General features: G+C 50.0%; 1 protein-coding gene across 2 annotated transcripts; it reads right to left on the reverse strand.

Annotated features, from left to right (window-relative positions):
* Positions 1 to 14,492: 14,492 nt before the first annotated feature.
* On the reverse strand, positions 14,493 to 20,308 carry LOC111155729 (zinc finger and BTB domain containing 21). Of its 2 annotated transcripts, none has more exons than XM_022516090.1 (3): positions 19,785 to 20,308; positions 19,277 to 19,651; positions 14,493 to 19,163 (listed from the first exon to the last, which is right to left on the reverse strand). In XM_022516090.1, the coding sequence occupies exon 3, from the start codon at positions 19,148 to 19,150 to the stop codon at positions 15,992 to 15,994; it is 3,159 nt and encodes a 1,052-aa protein (XP_022371798.1). In that variant the 5' UTR covers positions 19,151 to 19,163; positions 19,277 to 19,651; positions 19,785 to 20,308; the 3' UTR covers positions 14,493 to 15,991. The 2 variants fall into 2 exon arrangements, with proteins under 2 accessions (XP_022371798.1, XP_022371799.1); XM_022516091.1 differs by having other exon boundaries at positions 14,493 to 16,986; positions 17,587 to 19,163; positions 19,277 to 20,308.
* Positions 20,309 to 20,832: the final 524 nt, after the last annotated feature.

The following is a 20,832-nucleotide window of genomic DNA, read 5'->3' on the forward strand; positions in this document are numbered from 1 at the left end:
TCTTCCTCACTGGGGGGCTGAATACGCTGCGGGTGAAGAATGGGCGCACTTGGCCCCGGGAGCTCAGTGCAGGAGGGGGCTGGGGGGCCCCAAGCCCAGCTGGTTTGTTGATGACGAGCCCCCAGATCTCATAGGCCCAGACCTCAGAACACAGGCAGAGCTGACGGGCAGCCCTGTTTCCTACAGCCAGCTTCTTCCTAATAGTGCCACCTGTCCCCCCGAATTTGCCAATCAGAGAGACACACCCCCTTCCTAGGAGGCTGGGGGTCACAGAAAGGAGCCGGGGGTGGGGAGTCGCCGTCCCACTACATGCCTGTCTTGGGTCACTCGGCTGGGGGACACGATCCTGCGGTCACACCCGCAGACTCTGCGGCACCTTTGTCCTGACCCCGGGGGCCTGAAGCTCTGACCCGGCTAAGGGCTGAAGGAGGTCTTGCTCTCCGCCACAACACTCCATCCAGTCCCACCGAGTGCTTTCCGTTTGCACACGGCTGTCTTTGGGGAGGAGATGAGAAGCAAAGCGGGATGGGGGTCCCCTGAGCGAGGAGAGGTTTGCTCCCCTGAGAACGCAGAGTCCTGCGGTTGAGCAGGGCACCCGCGGGACGCGCATTCACGGGGCAGTGTGGGAGGCCCGGTGCCCCTTCGGCTGTTCTCAGCCCGGGCTGCACAGAAGAACTGGCCGGAGTCAGGGCTCACCCCGAGAAATTCCGCGGTGGGGCCCCCAGATTGTAGGTGTTAGACCCACTTTTTGATGGTTTGCTGAAGTATAATATAAAGAAAAGCGCCTGTATCACGTGTTGGGTGTTTCCCACGGGGGGCCACACCGGGGAACCCAGATCAGGAATCAGGAGGTGACTTCCCTGGGGTCACTCCCCACCCCCCGGGACAGTCAGGTCACGACCTCTAGTGGCGTAGCCTTGGGAGGCTTCTTTATCTGAGCGGCTCACCCGGTCTGCTCTCTTCTCCATCCCTTTTCTGCTGGCGGGGTGTCGCGGGCGGTTGGGGTCGCCTGTCCTCACGGCTCTGCCCAAGTCCTCTGCGCGAACTCACGCCCTCCTTTCTGCTGCTCACCAGCAGATGATAAACTCGCCACCTGCGCCCCTTCCTGGTCCCCGCGATCCTAATGCAGAGCCAGGTCCGAGAGCCAGTGCCCCGCATGATGCTCCGTCCCCCCCCCGAGACGCCACCGCGCCTGTCCGGGAGGAGCGCGCACCGTTGCAATGACACGGCCTGGCCCGCTCCCATCACCTTCAGAGCCCACTGAGTCGAGGCTGGCTGCGGTCATTTGGGGTGTTTTTTTTTTTTCTTATCCTTGGTGTCGAGGTGTCTGGGGATGACAAAGGGCCATTTCTAGAAGCCTCTGTTCCTCCAGGAGAGCAAGAGCTGTGATATAAAGTCCAACCTTATTTTCTTTCCGTCAAATGCTTTGATGAACAACGCCGTGGCCTCACACACACGCGTCTTCGAGCATCTGGCCAACGAGAACATGCCATAGGGCTTCCTGCTCAACCTTCCCACTCCCGGCGGGCGGATGGTGCAGAATGGAGGTTGGGCTCCGCCGCTAAGGACGGGAGCGAGGGGGGGGAGTCACTTGTCTGGGATCCAAAATTTAAGAGGACACCAAATACTCAGCAATCTAGATAAATGCAAATTTTTAAAATATTTTATTTATTTATTTGACAGAGATTACAAGTAAGCAGAGAGGCAGGCAGAGAGAGAGAGGAGGAAGCAGCTCCCTGCAGAGCAGAGCCCAATGTGGGGCTCGATCCCAGGACCCTCAGATCATGACCTGAGCCGAAGGCAGAGGCTAAACCCACTGAGCCACCCAGGTGCCCCTGGATAAATGCAATTTTAATGCAATATTTTAAAGTTCTAAATCAGTGCAAAAAATCGTAAATAAAGCATCAACATTTTAAATAAAGACCGATGTAAGGTAAACCATACTGGGCCATGAACAACAACAAATACCCCCAAGCCCCCCCAAAACAGTGAGCCCCTATATACACACTCTTATGTGTTTCTTTAAGGTTTTGGGTTTTTTCCAGGACATTAATTGAAAAATATTAAATAATGGAAAAGGAAGTATATAAAACTCAAAACATTATTTTCAATTTAAATGTTCACTAACACTATAAACAGAATTTGTTATAATTTTGCTTCCCTGATTTTACTGGAAATGAACGTATCACTGGTACGTTGACGATCTCCTTCTTTGCTTATCTTATTTTCAGTTCAGAAAACTCCTGTGTCTGACGATTTCTCTTGACCAAGGGATAATCTCAAATATATCTTAGTATTAAATGACATTAAACATCAAAAAATTTTAAAGATTTTATTTATTTGATAGACAGCGAGAGAGCACAAAGCAGGGGAGTGGCAGAGGGAGAAGCAGGCTTCCCGCTGAGCAGGGAGCCCGACTCAGGGCTCGATCCCATGACTCTGGGATCACAACCTGAGCCAAAGGCAGACGCTTAACTGACGGAGTCATGTAGGCGCCCCAACATCATATATTTTGATGACATTAAAATTATCTAAAATTGTCACCTAATCAAGAGAAATTACTCCACAGGGCAACTCTCTCATTACCATTAAATATCATTGTTATCAGATATTAATATTAAATAGAATTAAACATTTAGCATTTTCATTACATTAAATTATTTACGAATTGTCACTTCATTGCCTAGGGTCTGGTGTCTTGGGGACCGTTGGCTCATATGTTTTGTCTGGAGTTTTAGGGGAAGAGGCAAACCCCGTCCCTATTACATCATCTTGGCTGGAGTGGAAACCTCTGCGTCTTTGAATTTTCCCTTCATGTTTTTAGTCTCCTTGTTCCTTCGTGCTGACGCGGGCGATTTCCTTCTGACATATCTGCTAGCTCGTTAGTTCTCTTCAGTCATATGAGCGCTGTTCTTTGACCCACTATCTGGGTCCGTTGGGGCGACTATAACCAAACACCCCCGACTGGGAGGCCCATACACAGCTGGGAGGCCCATACACAGCCGGCGTCTGCTCCTCGTGCCTCTGGAGGCGGGGAGGCCAAGGTCACGGCGTCTGCAGGAGCCCTGTCTGGGGACACCTGCTGCCTGGCTCGCAGATGGCAAGGGCCTCTTTCCTAAGGTCCCTGACCCCATTCCTGAGGGCCCCTCACTGCCGACCTACTCACCTTCCCAAGCCCCCACCTCCAAACGCATCCCGGCAGGGATTCCATCTCTACACGGGGACTTGGGGAGGACACGCATGTTCAGTTGGCAGAGCACCTCCAACCCCCCGCACTGAGTTTATTTCTAATCATTTATGCTTCTTTTACCAGAAGTTCCAGTTGTTTCTGAAACCTGCCCGCGCACCCCGACGATGTCGAGTTATTCCCCATCTTAATATTCACCTTTTTATTTCCTTCACTGTGTCATCCACGTCTGCCACGCCCCTGGCACGCGGGGGCTGCGACCCCTACAGCCTTCGGTGGGCTCGCTCTGTTGCTGGTTGTTCCCGCCACGCTCAGGCATCGGGCCTGCCTCTCTGTGTGTGTGCTGTGACCTCTTGGCTCGCTCTGCTGGAATCATGAGCGTCTACATGTGGGGTGCTTTCACGTAGACATTGTCTGATTCATTGTGAGCCAAAGGTGACGTGGCCTTGAAATCACGTGTTGGGGCCCCCAAGGCCACCCCAGGTTTGGTGACTTGCTGGGACTCACAGGACTTGGGATAGAGTCCTACCCATGGGTGTGATTCGTTGGGGTGGCAGGACACCAGGCAACATCGGTCAGGAGAAAAGGCGCATGCGGTGAAGTCCGGACAAGGCCACATGAGGCCTCCAGGAGCGGCCCCAGCAGGGTCTCGCAGGGTGTGCTGAGTTCCTTTAGCAGCAAGTCCTGACAACACACGTGCACGTTGTCTACCGGGGGACGCTCACCAGAGACCCGGGGCCGGTGTTTGTATGGGGGGGCCAGGCCTGTGAGCACCTGCTGCCTGGCACGCGTCCAAATCCCGACTCCCAGAAGGAGGGCAGGTGTTCCTCGTATGCCTTACTGTCTGCACACACCGCTTGGGCACCGGGGAGCCGCTCTTATCAAGGAATAGCGAGAACCCTCCCTGATACACGTTCCCAGACACCCGCCAGGGGCCAGCCTACTTTCTAAGGACGGCAGTCTCGTTACGAGAACATTTTCCTTTCCGCACACTCCGTCAGCCCCATGCTCTGCAGAGTGAGGATCCCCCAAATCTTCACTGGGGACCCCGGGACCATCCACCCCCAGGGAACCCGACTCTCACCCAACTCGCAAGGGTTGCTTCTTTCTCAGAAGCGGGCTGGGAAGGGAACTTGGAAAACACCCCTACTTCTGGTGGGTCTGGTAATTCATCACAAAGTGTGTCTTATCGAGAATCCAAATCCTCCCCAGTGGGGAACCTCTCGGAGCACCTCATTCATTGTGTGTCAGAAATAAAAATACTTTGAATTTATTTGAAAAATAATTTTTAAAAATTCCGATATGAATTCCGAAGTTTGGTCATCAGGCTAAAAATAGCCCTAAACGTTGGGAGGTTGTTATCCACGGAATAGCGCTCCCACAGAAACCCTGGAACCCCGCTTCCATTTCGCTACCTGGGGACCTCCTTCCCTTGGCATGCCCGCACACTTGCTGGCCTCATCTGTTCCTTCAACCAGGCTGACTCATCTGTCAGGCACAGTGTTTAGGGTTTATGGTACTTTCAGGGAACCACAAAAATGTTTTTTTAGGGACCACAAAAAGAAAAAGGTTTCCAACTTGAATGAATTAGAAGACTGTTTCCGAGCTCTGGTAACCTTCAGCTGGAGCTCTAGATCAATCAAAATAAGTTTCCAGGGAAAGAGCTTTAGTCCCTGCGTTGTACAAGGCCTTTCCTTAGTGGTAGGCTACAGTCATTTCCAACTATTCAAACTGACAAATCAGGAAGTGTTCATGGATGTTTCTAGAATTATGGGGGTGGACAGGGGGCTAGAAGCTGAGACCAGCCCTTTTAAGAGACCCAACAGCACTCAATATAATTATTTTTTTTAAGTGAAAGGGCTAGTAGGGTATTTTGTACTTTGTCTTTTTACTGAGAAATCAGACAAAATAACCATGAAACATTACACACTAGTCAAGAATCTATCTTTGGTCTTTGCTTTCATGAACAGAAACTGGTTCTTAATAAGCTCTAGGACCTCAAATTAGAGATCCAACTTTAATACCTGTGAAAATTTCCTTTTCATCATTGAGATCACTAAGGCCAAATCTCTGCTTCCCTACACACAAAATTTCTATTTCTGGTGGTACAAATTAAGGTTCCTTCTTGACTTTCCAATGTCTTTAGCACATGATAGAGAAAAGGAAGTCAAGTGGCATCTGCCATTTTAACTACATATCACGTTTGCCACCAAAAACATTGCAAATCAAAACAGATGGCTCAAGTCAGAGGTCATTCCAGCATCTTCCCAAGGAGGACATCCTTGTCACCTGGGCCATCAGGAGACCTGGACAAAGCAAAGGGTTGTCTCACAGCAGGCTGCAACTCATGATCAGATTAAAATGTTCACACCATGAGTTGTGGCTGAGGTTCCTCACTGTAAGTGAATGAAACAGACAGAGGTAGGTTTGTCACGAGGCTGACAAAGCTCAGGTTCCGGGGCCCCTCCCTTTACAGGTGACTTCCATCCCGAGACATCTTACTGTGTTGAATTTAATAAAAACGTGACCACACATCTGAACACGAGAGAGAGAGATCTCTTTCTCTCCATTCTGACATCCCCCCACCCTCAATCATTGTTTCTTTTATGATGGTTCATATTGAGGTGGGCTTTTAGGACCTAAGGCTGAACTGAGGAGGGGATACATTTTGTTTTCACTGAGTGAGATCTGTATGTGATCTTTTTGGTCAAGTTGGAGAAAATGTCTACTGAGTTCTTTCAAGCTTGGAATTTGGAAGCATTTCACACAGGCAAGTTTTTGGCGTACACACGTGGATGTCCAGTGCTAGATGCTGTAGGATGTGTTAGCAAACCTGTTGATAATAAAATAATAAACTTCAGTTCCACTTCTGACCAAGATGGGGTGAGGGTGGCTGGATTTACCACCCTACATGAACAACTAAACTCTGGACAAAAGTACATGAAAGAATGAGTTTGAAAACATTGCATGTCAGACAACAAAGAACAGTAACCACTGAGAGATGAGAAAGAAATAAGGCAATCTAGCAGTCCTGTTCCCCACCCCCACACCCATTGAGAAGCTGGAGTCCAGGGAAGAGAGTGGCCAGGGCTCTAAGCATAGAGAACCAGAGAGGAGAGAGCTGTACAGAGAGAGGCCTCTCGACTTCTCCGTCAAGTATTGATCAACACGTGCACATGAAGGAACTTTCTGAGACTGAGAAAAGGACCACCTGAAAGGCTTACACTGGACAATCCCTGCAGCTCACATGTGCCTGAAATAAGACATGGGACACTGGATAGAAGGAATGTGTTTCCCTCAGTAGTGGAGCAAAGTTAGCCCTATATTAAATGCTGCTCTTATCCAACATAACACAGTTTAAAAGGAAAACCTAAAAGGATAGGACCGTTTCCAAGTAAGTTAATTACATCCTCTAAACAAAGCTCTAGAACATTTATAGGAATACAAAAACACCCAGCACCCAACAAGTTAAAATTCACAATGCCTGCCATCCAACCAAAAATTACCAGAGATGCTGAGAAGCAAGAAAATGTTACCCAGAATCAGGAGGAAGAGAAATAAATTGAAACCAACCCAGAAATAGAACAAATGATAGAAATAGTATATAAGAACATTAAAAAAAAAACTGTATTCCATCTGTTCAAGAAGTTAGAGGAAAGATGGAGCATGTTAAGTATAGACATAGAAGATATAAATAAGATCCAAATCAAACTTCTAGAGATGAAAACTACATCAGCTCATTAATTACAGATTAGACTTTGCAGGAAAAAAGTTAGTGAATTAGAAGCATAGCAAGAGAAAATATTCACAATGAAACACAGAGGGGGAAAAATTCAGTAGAGCAACAGTGACTTATGGGACAATTTTAAATGGCCTAATAAATGTTCTAATAAATAAAAGGAGTCCGTGAAGGAGAGGAGAGGGCAGGAAAGGAAAAAAAAACAAAAAAAAAAAAACCACAAATAATGGCTAAAAAAATTCCAAATCTGATAAAAGCTATAAATTCGAAATTCAAGATATTAAATGAACCCAAGAGGGTATGGACACACACACACACACACACACACACACACACACACACACACAATTTACACCACGGTACATCATAGGTTGTATAAAACTGGTAATAAGGAGAAAAATTTTTAAAAAGCCAGAGTAAAAATGATACCCTCCATATAGGGGAACAAAGACAAGAACTGCAGATTTCTCACTGGAAACAATCCAAACTAGAAACAGTGAAGCAACATCTTTAAAGTACTTAAAGAAAAGAAAAAGCAGAACTATCCATCTAGAATTCTATACCCAGCAAAACTATCTTTCAGGATTGGCAAAATAAAGACTTTTATAGCACACGTAGGCTGAAAGAATTCAGCACCAGTAGACCTACACTACAGGAAATACTGATGTCCGTGTCCTTAGGAGGACAATGATACCGAATGGAAGCTTGGATCTGCAGGTGAAGGGAAGAGCTCCGGAAACGGAAATTTACATGGGTAAATATAAATACTTGTTTTTTAATAATTGGATTCCTTTAACAATTAGTTGACTATTTAAAGTGAAAACATTAATGTATTATGTATTATGGGGCTTATACCATACACAGAAGTGATCATCTGACAATTGTAGCACAGAAACTAGGAGGGGGAAAAAGACACATACGCCATCCATTCTTGCATCACACATAAGGTGGTCTGATATTCCTTGGGGGTAGACGGTGATAAGGCAAAGATGTATACTATAAACTGTAACATAATTACTAAAATAGTAAAACAAAGTTATAGATAATAAGCCAATAAAAAAGAGAAATGGAATCTTAAAAAAGAAAAACAAGGGGGGCCTGGATGGCTCAGTCAGTTAAGTGGTTGACTCTTGATTTCAGCTCAGGTCATAATCTCAGGATTAGGAAATCAAGCCCCACGTTAGGTTCTGCACTCAGCAGGAAGTCTGCTTGAGGATTCTCTCTCTCCCTCTGCTCCTCCCCCAACTTGCCCCTGCTCTCTCTCTCTAAAAGAAATAAATCTTTAGGGGAAAAAAAAAAGAAAAACAAAACTCAGTTAATCCAAAAGAAGGAAGAAGAAGGAAAACCACAAACACAGAATGGACAGGATAAGTGGGAAATGAATGATGAGATGTTAAATGTAAATGGTCTAAACACTCTGACTAAAAGGCAGAGGATGTCAGATTGGACCAAGCCGGTACCCAAATATATGCTCGCCTGCAAGACACATACTAAACGTAATGACACGAACAGGTAAAAAATGGAAAAAAGGTACCATGTTAAAACTTGTCAGGAGAGAGCTGGAGTAGTTATATTAATAAAAACAAAGTAGATTTCACAGTAGATAAAGAAGCTCATTTAAAAAATAATATGGGGCTGGCTAATCAGCCTTGAACATGGATGCTGTTAATATCAGAGTACTTAGACTACACGAAGAAAAACTGTAGAACTAAAAGGAGAAAAGACAAATAAGACAGTCCTTCCTCCCTCCCTTCCTGTCTTCCTTCCTTTCTCTCTTTGTTAAAAAGCCATTAAGTAGCTCCCCAGGAAGTTGGCATGTGGATGGCAGGTCCAAGGGGGCTGGAGGTTGGCTACACATGGGGAGACTGAGGCCATGGGAGGCTAGTCTGTCACCACCAGAGAGGGAAGGCATAAATATGGAAAGGGCGAGCCATGGAATGGACCATCTGGCATGGGGTTGGAATTGAAGCTATCAGTGTGAACTCAGAGATTCGCACATATGCAGATAGGTCTAGACGATTCAGAGATAAATCCAGATGTCCCTGTATGAGTGCACGCACGTGTGTGTGTTTTCCCTGTAAGCCCTCCCCTGAAGGACCCGGTGCATACACACCTTGACACCTCGCATCAGTGAGCCCACCTCGTGTCCAGATCCTGGTCTCCAAACGCTGCTCTCCATGAAAAGGAACCAGCATCCTCAGAGAAATGCCTGATTTTGCAGCTCTGGTAGGAAAAGGACAAGGTGAGTCTGGAACACCTTGTTGGGTGAGAAAGCAGGAAAATACTCCAAGAGCAAGAGGGACGTGTCACAGGTCAGAGAAGCCAGGCTGAAGCTCCCATCGGTTAAATCTGGGATATCCGAGCCTCGAAGAACAAAGAACAACAGTGATTGCTTACAGCCCCTACAACAGACTAGGAATTCCTGAGTCCACAACACAGAAACAACAAACAAGTTAATGGGAACAGCAGACGTTTCTTCTTGCAGTAGTGAGCACATGGGTAAATGAAGTCGTGACGGTAGCAGAAAATGCCCACGTGGCAATGACCATAAAAACAAGGAATTCAGGCAAACCCCATCAACAGATCCTAAAACTAGTGGGTAAAAATGGAGATGAAAAATGAGATTCTACACAGCCTGAAAATATGTCCCCATTGAATCTTTATTAACTGCAGAGGGGAGAAGGCATCGAGGAGAACCCCGCAGAAATGATACAAAGGGTGCCTCCCCGTGACCGCACTCGGGCAGTGCATGCCATGCGCAGGTCCCGATGGAAAGAACGGTTACAGCCTCCGTGACGTTCTGGGGCAAAAATGCGTAACTGGGGTCTAGTTGGGAGGAAACACCAAACTCTTATTAAGGGGTGTCTGCAACACGACTGGTCCATAATCCTCAAAAACGATCAGGGCGGGGCACCTGGGTGGCTCAGTGGGTTAAAGCCTCTGCCTTCGGCTCAGGTCATGATCCCGGGGTTCTGGGATCGAGCCCCGCGTCGGGCTCTCTGCTCAGCGGGGAGCCTGCTTCCTCCTCTCTCTCTGTCTGCTTCTCTGCCTACTTGTGATCTCTGTCTGTCAAATAAATAAATTAAAAAAAAAAATTAAAAAAAAAAAAAAACTATCAGGGCTATGAACGTCTAAGAAACCCTGAGAAATATTCCAAACTGAGGGAGGCGAGAGGACTGGGCTGTCTGAGCACGGGGGACGGTGACACCACGTGAGAGGAAAACGAGGCTGCTCCTGGTTTACCGACACCTGCATAGGCACGTGCAGGCAGTACTACAACCCACCGGCAGTAGCTGGTCACAGCTCTCGGGGCTCTGTGGTTGGCGGATGAGTTTATCCGGACAATCCACCACCTCCGGGTGATCTAATGGGCGCTGTGGCCGGGCCAGGGACACACGCCGCCTGCCACACCCCCGAAACAATGACAGCCGCACAAGAGTGTGCCGCATTTGCAAAACGCGTGGGGCTCTTCCGTCTGAGCCCGGCCATCTGAACGCCTCCGTTCTTCCCCGGGCTTACTGAGAACAGTTTAAAATTTTAAAATACGCTCTGGGTCTCTGAGCAGCTGAATCGGGGCCTGGGGGTACACGCAGAGAGACTCGGCAAGGTTCTCCCAGTGTTAGCTGAGGAGTGGCTGGGTGCTGGGTGCTGCTGCTGCGTCCGGCAAGATTTCTTCACTGTTTTTCTGAGACTCAACACACACCCCCTTCCCCCTGCCTGGCCCTGGAAGCGCCCAGGTGAGAACAGTCCTGCCCTAGAACACATCTGGGTAGACCAGAAGGTGGTGAGGGGGTGACAGGGCTCTTTGGGGTTTCGTGGGAACAGAGCTGGGGTGAGGAGCAGGTGGACAGGGGTCGGAAGAGTGTCCTGGAAATGATCTAGCCCGCGTCGATGGGAGCAAAGACATTCTGCTGGGCAGAATGCAGGGGCAGGGACGACGCACTGGCCAGGGGACCCTACCTTGGAGGATGGGGGCTGATGGCCCGTCACAGGGCACCCAGGCTTTAAAGTGCTCCTGTGACAGCTCGGGGAGGCTCGCCCTCCAGACACACGCCGGGGATGAGGAATTCCTGCCGCTCAACCGTCCCAGCTCGTGGAGCTCACGTGCTCAGCGGGGCCGAGGGAGCCTCTAGCCGGGGAACACATCACGTGCTGGAGATGTGATTTGACCACCACAGCCATTTACGGTCCTGAGTGTGTGCCTAAGACTGGGGAGGACGCCACAGGACCGCGACAGGCCCATGAAAAGGCTGCAATTACCACAAAGGAAAAGGCCCAGAAAAACATTTTCAACAAAACAGCGTCTGGTGGCCATCAGGGTAACAGGTCGCACGGATTATAACAAGATCATATTTTTTGTTGGGGTGCCGTGCGATCACAGAACCGTTAGCTAGAGGCCCCCAAGATGGGTCTAGGGGGTCAGGCGAGGAAGAGAGCCCGAGACCAGCCCCTTCCCTGCCTGCGGTCAGCGTGGTGGTGGTCATTAGAGATGGCTGCGGCTTGGCTCTCCGTCCCGGGGAAAGCTGGCAACACAGAAGCCGTCTGCCCCGGGATCACGGAAGGGGCTGGTTAGGGTGACCTGGAGGCCGTGAAAATCAGGCAATAAAACTAGATTATCAATTGCTATGCTGAAGCGTCAATGTGGGGTAATTAACCCCATTCGGTGCCCCCACGACTGTTTTCAAACTAATGCGACCAATAAAGCAAGAGGTGGGTGGGTGAGGTCGTCGCTTACGTGAGGTTCTAGCCATCACGTATCTGTGGCGGCCGGGCGACCGACCTGTGACCGCAAACCCGGTTATCCAAGCAAGCTGGACGCGCTGGGGACACAGCACCTCACCCGGCTCTCAGGGGCTACTCCCCAGATCCCCCCACAGCGGCTCCCTCTTTACTCTCAGAAGTGTACACGCTACTCCCCGTTGTTACCAACGTCCGAAACACAGCAATGAGACCACGACTCCAAACAAAATACAGTACAAATTTATTGACTCCAATCATTCGTAGTCAAGATGTAAGCAAAGGAAACGGACAACAGAATTGGATACAAATAAGCCATGGTTTAACGTTAGATAGAAACCCTATCGGACCAGGAGTTTTCAGTTCCCAAAAGCTCATTCCTAAATAAAACCAAACAATGATTTAGTCTGCTAAGGCATCTGACAAAATATACACAATCTGTTTATAACCACATTTGTTTAATAGTAAGCGCTACTCAATGAAAAGTTTTAAGGTATTGGATTAATGTCAATAAGAAATTATCCCCAGTTGAAAATCAACATTAACCAAGTGTAACTTTGTGGAAAATCTGACAACAGCACTAATAAATGACTAGAGAGCACTCAGTTCAATTATTTTCAAGATTTACAGTAAAATACTTTGGTTCCCAAACACCGGTCTCTGGAATTCCTGAAAACCCGGACACCGCCCCACGCCCCCGCCTCCGGGACGTAAACGCGACGGGCCAGGGTCCCCCACCACGCAGAAGCGAACGTGGAGAAGCGCTGAACAAGCACGTTAACCATGATGGGAACATAAAACTTCTTAAAGTGCTAAAGCCACAAAAGAAAACCCTATTTTTTTTTAAACTTTAAAAAAAAAAAAGCCAGTGTTAAAGAACTTATTAAATGTACTAGCATTATTTAAATAACTTTTCACAATTACTACAAAAAACATCAATGAGAAATCAGAAATTGACAAAGCGGACTTGTAATATCCCAATATGAATTAGTGCAATTTATCAAGAAACCTGCTATGCATGACATTTAATTGTTTTTGTGGTGAGAAAATTCAAATGCCTTTAATTCCTATGGTTCTGGATTCTGGTTGTACACACACACACACACACACACACACACACACACACACAGTGGATTCTCCTGTCTCCCTCCCCGGGACGGGCCACTGGCCTGCAGAGGAAGATACCCCCTGCCTCCAGAGAAGGGCACATTTTATTCTGGTCGTCCAGCTTCTCCGCTCGTCAGCACCTGCGGGTGCGTGCGTGGGTAAGACCAGCACTGACTGACAGGAACTGGAGCATGTTTTTTAAAAGGCTGTTAGGGATCCGCTCCAGAACGGAAACCGAGAACCACACACCTGTCCCCCGCAGATGCAAAAGTGACATCATGGTTCAATTCTTAGAGATTTTGATAAAACAATAAATGCACCCTAGCCATAACTAGTTTTAAAGGTGAATATTCTGTTAAGTTGAAATATTACTATAAAAAATGCACACTATTTGTAACCTCCATTGCTGACTTAGATAAAAAGGTGTTTTAGGTTTTTCCTCTTCCCCTCTCCCACACGAAGAAAATGATTCAATATCGAGTTCTCAGATTAACAAAGAATATATTAAAACATCTTACATTCTTTTCCACAACTGCATAAAAAAAGGCAGCCTGAATACTTACAAGGAATAATGAGATTTCTACATTTTCAAAAATTAATTCTAATCAGAAAAAAATGTTTTCGAGAATACCTTTACAAGCCGGAGTCCTAACAATGAAAGACCAACCTGTCTCACAGACCGAGGGTCTGCCCGCTGTGTGAGATCGACATTCTTAAACGGAGTGATGTGTGTCTTTCATTATTTTACTTCCGAACATCTAAAATAGTTACATGAGCGGAAGCCTATTTTCTTTATTGACCACCAAAATAAACTCTTTTAGCCTGACGCTTTGAAGGTAGAGTATAAAAAGTAATAGAAAAACCAGAACTGCATTATAAATGTTTTTGGCTCAAAATTTTATTTGAAATCTTAACGCTCCTTGCCTAGACAAAAACGTGAAAACGAACGAGACAAAACACTGGCGATTTTCAAAATCTAACAGATAAGCTGAGCCTGTATTTAGATCAAAAATATTTTTTTTACTGATTAACATTATTAAAAAATCTTCAAAAACGTAGCATAAAGGTTCAAGTCCTGGGATACTGGATTTACAATGCCAAGATCACGTGTGCCGTGGAATTATCGCACACGGTCTGACGGCCAGAAGCAAGGACTACTCTGAGGGAGACTGTCTTTTCGAAGAAGTGACGGCTGCCAAGGTGTTCAGAGTAAGAAAACAGCACATTATGCAGGGAATTAAGTCAATGAACAATAACCCACCCAGATGTTTCTCGAAACATCACACGCTTTAGTTTCATCTTTAAAATGCATAGATTTCTTCAAGAAAATATAAAGAGGGCAGTAAGTGGTTACTGCAGCTTCGTTTTCTTTTCCTTTCTCCAGCAAATTTAGGTAAGAACAAAATTAGGAAGGGGCCACTCAGATATTTTGTGACTTGTGATAGTTTTCACATGAAAACAACAAAAGGCAAAATTTCACACGCGAGTTCTCTGATCTGCAAAGCCAGTCGGCATTTTATGAAAATGCTTGCATTTCGATCAGAAGTTGAGAATGTCTTTACTACCGCTGGTGTGGGATGTGGGTGACAGGACAGACGAGTACGGAGCTCTTTTCTGCTACAGCGGTACACACTGAAGTACTCAGCAAATTATTTCTTAGTCATAGTAAATTTTTTTTTTTTGAAAAAAAACCTTTCAAAAAAAAAAAATAAAAAAAAAAAGAACTTAATAAACTTGGGAGCCTTCATCCGTAGTACTGCCTTGGAAAGATTTTGCAGCTTCAACAGTATCTCCCCTTGTTCATACCTAACCCCTCGCCTGTACGAGTGAAACAGAGTCTTCCCTTTAGAAATACCCGCTGAGCTCTGGGTAACGCCTACAAGCACCTTTTAATTACAACTTATACAAACTAGAAAAAAAAAAAAGACAGCCCACACCCTATGGGCCGAAACAGGTAGCAAAACTCATTTTGGACCCTCGATAGTGCTTTGACACAGATTTACGAAACGCTGAAGCAGGGACTTGGAGCAGGATGGCCGCGCTAAGGACATCTCACCACAACGAACTCCAGCAAATCCTAACAGAACGGAGGCAGGAAATGGAACACTACGAACAGTGGTCTTGAGAGTGCGTGGAGACCCTGCGTGGCGTTTTCCCCCGGGGCCCATCTTGGGGATTCCGTGCTGACTTGGGACTCAAGCAGATGTCCTGACTGGGGGCGTGGGACCGAGGGACCTAAGCGTATGTCCCAACCTTCACTGTTCCTCTAACACAGTTCAACTCAAAAGGAGTGCGTGCCTCACGCTACCTTTGTTGTCTGTTCCTGACGCACTCAGATGTCCCCACTGGTGACAGCATGAACTGGAGGTGACCGAACCCGCCCAGCCCTTCCAGCACCAGTCAGAGCTGAGACCGGAGGCCCACACCCATGGCACAGTGGTCGCGATGACCACGCCTGTCGCCACGGAAGCTTTTGTAAACGGGCTTGAAGGCCTTCCAGAAACCCTCACGTTTTCATTTCCCAAATCTTCCATCGTGAGTTATCGTAAATGACCCAAGAGCAAGCTTTTGTTACTTTATAAAAATCTAAATATTACTATTGCTAATTTAAATTTCTCACCGTTTTCATACAAAAAATTTTTTTACAGGACCACAAAATACCAAATATTTATTGTTATCAAGTGTCAGGATAACTTATTAATAAAGTTGAGGCTTATCATTGTTTTATTGCTAAAGTACCCTAAGATCTAACTCGAGACCGCCAACTACACTCACTTGCTCCTGACCCGCCGTGGCCGTCGGAACGTGGCCGAGATTGAATAAGAACTTAGGCGTCTGACAGCATCGAAAGAAATACTTGAACCGCATTTCACTGAGAATCAGTAAAAACCAAGACCACCTCCGGGGGAAGATTACACTGACGCCGTGGAACGAGGAACCATGCAGACAGGTGAGATCAGTCAAACTGCAACAGGAATGAAGTCCAATCATCCCGGGACGGAAAGGTCCGACGCACGACAGACTTTAGTCTTCCTAGGCTGAGTGAGGACATCATCACTAATTAGTACCAATTTCCCTCCCCACTTCTATTCAAGCGTAACAATTTCCAAGCTTTATTATTCTCTTTTGAAAAATATCTCGCTTCTGATGCATGTTTCCCAATTAAGGTCGCACTCTGGAGACCACCGCCCCTTCCGCGACAGGTGAGGAGGGCCGGCCTTTCAGTTGTGGCTTTGTTCGTGACTCCAGAGGCTGAAAGCCGTCTTGAATGTCCTGTGGCACAGTTTACACATGAACTGTCTCTTAAAGGTGATCGCAGAAAGGGGGGGTGCGTGGTAGAAGAGCGTGTCGGACTCCTGGGGCACGAACAGCTTCTCTGCGGCGGGCGCGGGGTTTTCGGCCACACCCGTGGGGCTGTCGGGCTCCAGGGGCTGGATCTTGGGCAGCGGCGGCGGCGGGGGCAGCGGGGGCGGGGACGGAGAGTTTGTGGGCAAGGGGCAGGCCTCCGAGTCCTTATGCGCCGAGTCCTCCGTGGCCTGAGACATGTGCGACTGGAAGTGGCTCCAGAGCCGGAAGTTGGTGCGGAAGGCTTTGTTGCACACGTGGCAGATGAAGGGCTTCACGGAGCATAGCAGCTCCTGGTGCCGCTCCAGCTGCTTGTGCGCCGTGAACGTCTTGCCGCACTTCTCGCAGGGCCACAGGCTGGCGTCCTTGCTGGAGCCGGCATCCTTGGGGGCGGCGCGGGCCTCGGGCGCCTCCTCCTCGGCCTCCTCGGTGGGCTCCTCCTTGACGTGGATCTTGAGCTGCCTGGAGAGGCTGAGGTCTTCGGGCAGACAGGAGGAGTCCTCCGAGTCGAAGTTCACCTGCTCTGAGCAGTCGCTGAAGGTGTTGTCGTCTTTGGCAGTGACCGCGTGGTTGGCCCTGTGGGGCTCGGGCTGCGCCGGGGGCCTGGCGGCGGCCGTCGCATCCCCGTTGTGCTCCAGGACAGGCAAGGAGAAGTTCTCGGCCGGCGCCATGGTGTTCTGGTTATGGACCTCGACCTGGTGCCGCCAGATGCTGAAGGAGGACTTGAAGGTGCGCATGCACTCGAGGCACGTCAGCTTCTTGTACTCACACCTCCCCTCGTGCTCCTGCTTCAGCTCGGGCGAGAAAAACCTAAGGCTGCAGTAGGGGCAAACGGTGGCGTTCCTGCACAACCGCTCGTGGTTTCCTTGCTCTAGAAGAGAAGAGAGCTTAGCATTACAGAGGCGGCACTGGTAAACCTCCTTGTTCTCTACCGGCCTCTCAAGAGAGACGTGCTCTCTGGGCTTGGTGGCCCTACTGACGCCAACGGGCTTCTCTCCCGGGTGCATTTTTATGTGCTGCTTGAACTGCGAGAGGAAGCGATAGGCTTTTCCGCAGTACGAACAGACGTACGCTCCTTTGGCTCGCGACCGCAGGTTCCTCTTGATGGCCTGGGCCTGGGAGCTACTCTGGCCCTGAAAGCCAGGCTTGCCGCGCCTCAGCTTAATGATCAGGGCCTTCTTAATCTCTCTCTCGCGCACTATGTCAATCAGCTTCCTTTGGAATTTCTCATCCAAAACGGCATGTGAACTAGAGGCCGGTGACGGGTTCTTCACTATGCCGTGCTGGGTCTGACAGTGCGTCCACACTTTGAAGTTGGTGTGAAACCGCTTGTGACAGATGTCGCAAGCGTAGGGCTTCTCTGGGTTATGGTACATGTTAACGTGCCGGTGAAGACCCGCCGTCGATCTAAAGATCTTAAGGCAGTGTTTGCACTTAAATTTTTTGTTGGGTCTTGTTCCCTCCAACTCACCAAATTCATCTTTGTTCAAGTCAGAATCTGGAAACTCTGCATCGGGGAGGGGAGGGCTGGAGCCCTCCTCGAAGTTGTCTTCGGACACCGGAGACCCGTGCTCGTCCTCCTTCACCTTCTTCAGCGGCAGCCTCCGGTCCGCCTGGAACCTTCTTTTTGCCGGGAGCCTGCTCATGTCCTTCTGGTCATCTTCGGTTTTCAGGGAGAGGTCCCTGGCGGCGGCGGCGGCCGGGTCTCCCACGGTGACGCGGATGATGTCGGAGGGGTCGGACAGCGGACTGCGGGGCTCCGTCTTGATGCGGACCTCGGTCACGGCCAGCTCGCCCTCCCTGTCCGTGGACTGCGAGGCGCTGAACGACCTGAGGCGGTGCGGCTGGGGCGCGGGGCTCCGCTCGTCGACGGCCGCCTTCTCCCCGCACTCCTTCAGAGATGACTTCTGAGACAGGGCACAGAACACGCTCCCCGGCACCTCGCCTGCCCCAGAAGAGGGCCGCTGGGAAGACTTGAGCTCTATGGCGGGCGAGTAGACGGGCACCTGGCTGTCCATGGACAACGAGCGTCTGAGCAGACTCTTGACGAGCGGGCCGCTCCTGTCGATGCCGGGCTTCCCGGGCGCCGCGCCGCCGGACGGGACCACCAGCCCCAGCTTGGAGTAGTACAGCAGGTTCCTGTCCTCGCCCTGACCCCCTCCTTTGTGCGTCTCCTTCAGCACGTAGGGGGTCTCCGACGTGCTTCCGAGGGACAACACCGGCGGCCGCGGTCTCTTCAGAGCCAGCTCGATGGCTTTGCCTTTGGGAAGTTTATCGTCCGCGGCCTCCCTGTCCTGCGGGGGCCTGGAAGACAGCGGCGCGCTCCGCGTCCCCAGCCCGCCTCTGCCGGGGTCCTCCAGAGGCCCCGCGCGCTCCGCCACCTTCGCGAAGCCCACAGAGCCGTCTCTCGGCCAGCCCTTCTCGGCCAGCGGCGAGCCGGGCAGCGGCTCGGCCGGTTTGGGGACGTGGGGCTTACCGGGGCCGGTCTTGACGGCGGTGCTCGGGGAGGGCCGGGCCGGGTGGCTTAGGTCGGGCTGGTTCTGACTCCCGGTTCTTCCCTGGGCTTCGTTTCTACTCTGGCAGACGATGACGCTTCTCTTCTGAGAACTGCTTTCATCGTCCTCGATGGATACTTTCCTCCTGTTGGGACACGTCGGAAAGGGGGCCTGGGGGGTCCTGGAGACGATGTTGGTCAGGAAGGAAATGCCGAGGCTGTAGCCGAGCTCCTGCACGGCCGCCAGACTGCTCTTCTCGACGAACAGGGACGAGGAGTAAATGTAGTTCAGGACGTTATCGAAAGCGTCCGGCTCGCAGAAGTCCAGCTGGAAGACGGTCTGGGACTCGTTGTCCTTGCTGGTGAATAAGGTCTGGAAGTACTCGCTGCTGGCGGCCAGGACGTTTTTGTGCGCTCGGAACTTCTGGTCGCCCACGATCAGGAGCACGTCGCACAGCTGTCCCTTGAGGCGCTCCTCGTTGAGGGCGCTCAGCAGGGAGATGGCGTGGGCCGGGTTGATGTAGTGCAGCAGCCCCTCCATCGCGGGCGCCCACCTGCAACACAAAGCGCACGGTTACTGGGGAAACGCGGCCGAGAGCTCTCCGCGGGACGGGGCGCTCCTCCCCGGCGGGACCCTAGCGGCGCTCCCGAGGACGAACGGGCTTACTTCGACAGCACGAGGAGCGGCCGCGGAGGGGCTCGGGGCTGGCGGGGCGCGCCGGTCACTGGTTGAGCGGCTCTGGGACGGAGGATCGCAGCTCCGGTGCCCTCATACCAGCGGGGGGCTGCTGGGCCTCAGCGGCTGGGCGGAAGCACGGTTTGCAAGGAAAGGTCTGCTCGTTAGGGGTCTCATCCGTTCGAGGCTTGGTTCTAGCCCTTTCTCTTCGGAGAGGAAGCACGAAGAGCCAGAGCTGCTGAGGCCGTGATTCTGAAAGGAAGTCAGTCTTATCGCGGGAGGCACTTATCCACCATGTGAACTGTGACCCCTGGGTTGCGGGGGGCGGGGGGGTGTCTCACCAGACCTTTAAAAACATGGAAGAATCTGGAAAGAGAAAGAATTTCACTTACAGATCACTCACGCATCACAGGGTTTAGCCAAGGTCAGAATGTTCAGCACCGGAGAGCCTGGTTGCTTTCTCATGCTAACCCTGCAACCCCGAGTGCTGTTTTCTTACCAGTTCCCGTTTCCCGCGACAGCAGAGGGAACTGTGTCCCGATCTAAACACAATTACTGCTCCTTGCAAATTAAGGGTCTGAAATGAGATGTCACTGTCGTTCTCTTCCAGTCTAAAGATGAGACGGGAAGGCCTGGTGGATGGTGCAGGCCCGGGCACAGGCGCCAGGGTGAGAGGCTGCCGCCTTCCCCGCTGAGTACCATGCCCCTCGCGTGAAACGGGTGGGACGACTGTGCCCTCCTTTAGCCTTGGTGCAAAGGGTGGCTGGGCTAGCATCTCATACAAGGCAAACATTTAATTCGGTATCAAAGAAAAAGGTCCCTATTAATGCCACCCATGCTCTCAACAAAGGGAAAGCCATTTCCCACACAGACAATCGCAGACTCTCCAAAGCCGACCCTTCACTCGGGCTTCTGTTACTAGAACACCTCATCTCTGCTTTGACTATAGCGTCTTCTTTAAAACAGTTATGACATTTGGGGCACTGGGGGGGCTCAGTCGGTTGAGCATCCAGTTCTTGATTTTGGCTCTGGTCACGATCTCAGTGTCGTGGGATCGAGCCCCAGGTCCCGCTCTGCACTGGGTGTGGAGCCTGCCTGAGATTCCCTCTCTATCCCTCTGGCTCTCCCTGCTCTAAAAATATAATAAAATAAAATAGTTACAACATTTATTTTTGAATGGATTCAAAGTAATTAAGTCTGCTGGTGGCAGTTTCCTCATTCTCCAGAGGGCAGGCGGTAAATGTACCAAACTCGGCACCCAGGACACTGGCACGTTCTCCTCTGGTTTCAAAGGCTCAGCCTCTGCCAGTCCGCCAGCACGCGGACTCTTCCGAAGAGCCCACGAAGGAGCGTGTGCTGGGCCACCGGCCTGGAACGACCAAGCATGGTGCACGAACTTCTCTCCTGCTCTTCTGACTCCCCACTATGGCGCTGACTGAATTTAAAGGGCTCCGAGACACAACCACATCCAGGGACAATGTCCCCAAGCAGACGCCTCGGTCAGAGCACGGAGTTTCTGCTCATTCCTACCTGCGGTCGCTTCAGAG

Source organism: Enhydra lutris, unplaced genomic scaffold (assembly GCF_002288905.1).
Source record: "Enhydra lutris kenyoni isolate GAN:26980312 unplaced genomic scaffold, ASM228890v2 scaffoldscaffold43, whole genome shotgun sequence".
NCBI lineage: Eukaryota > Metazoa > Chordata > Mammalia > Carnivora > Mustelidae > Enhydra > Enhydra lutris.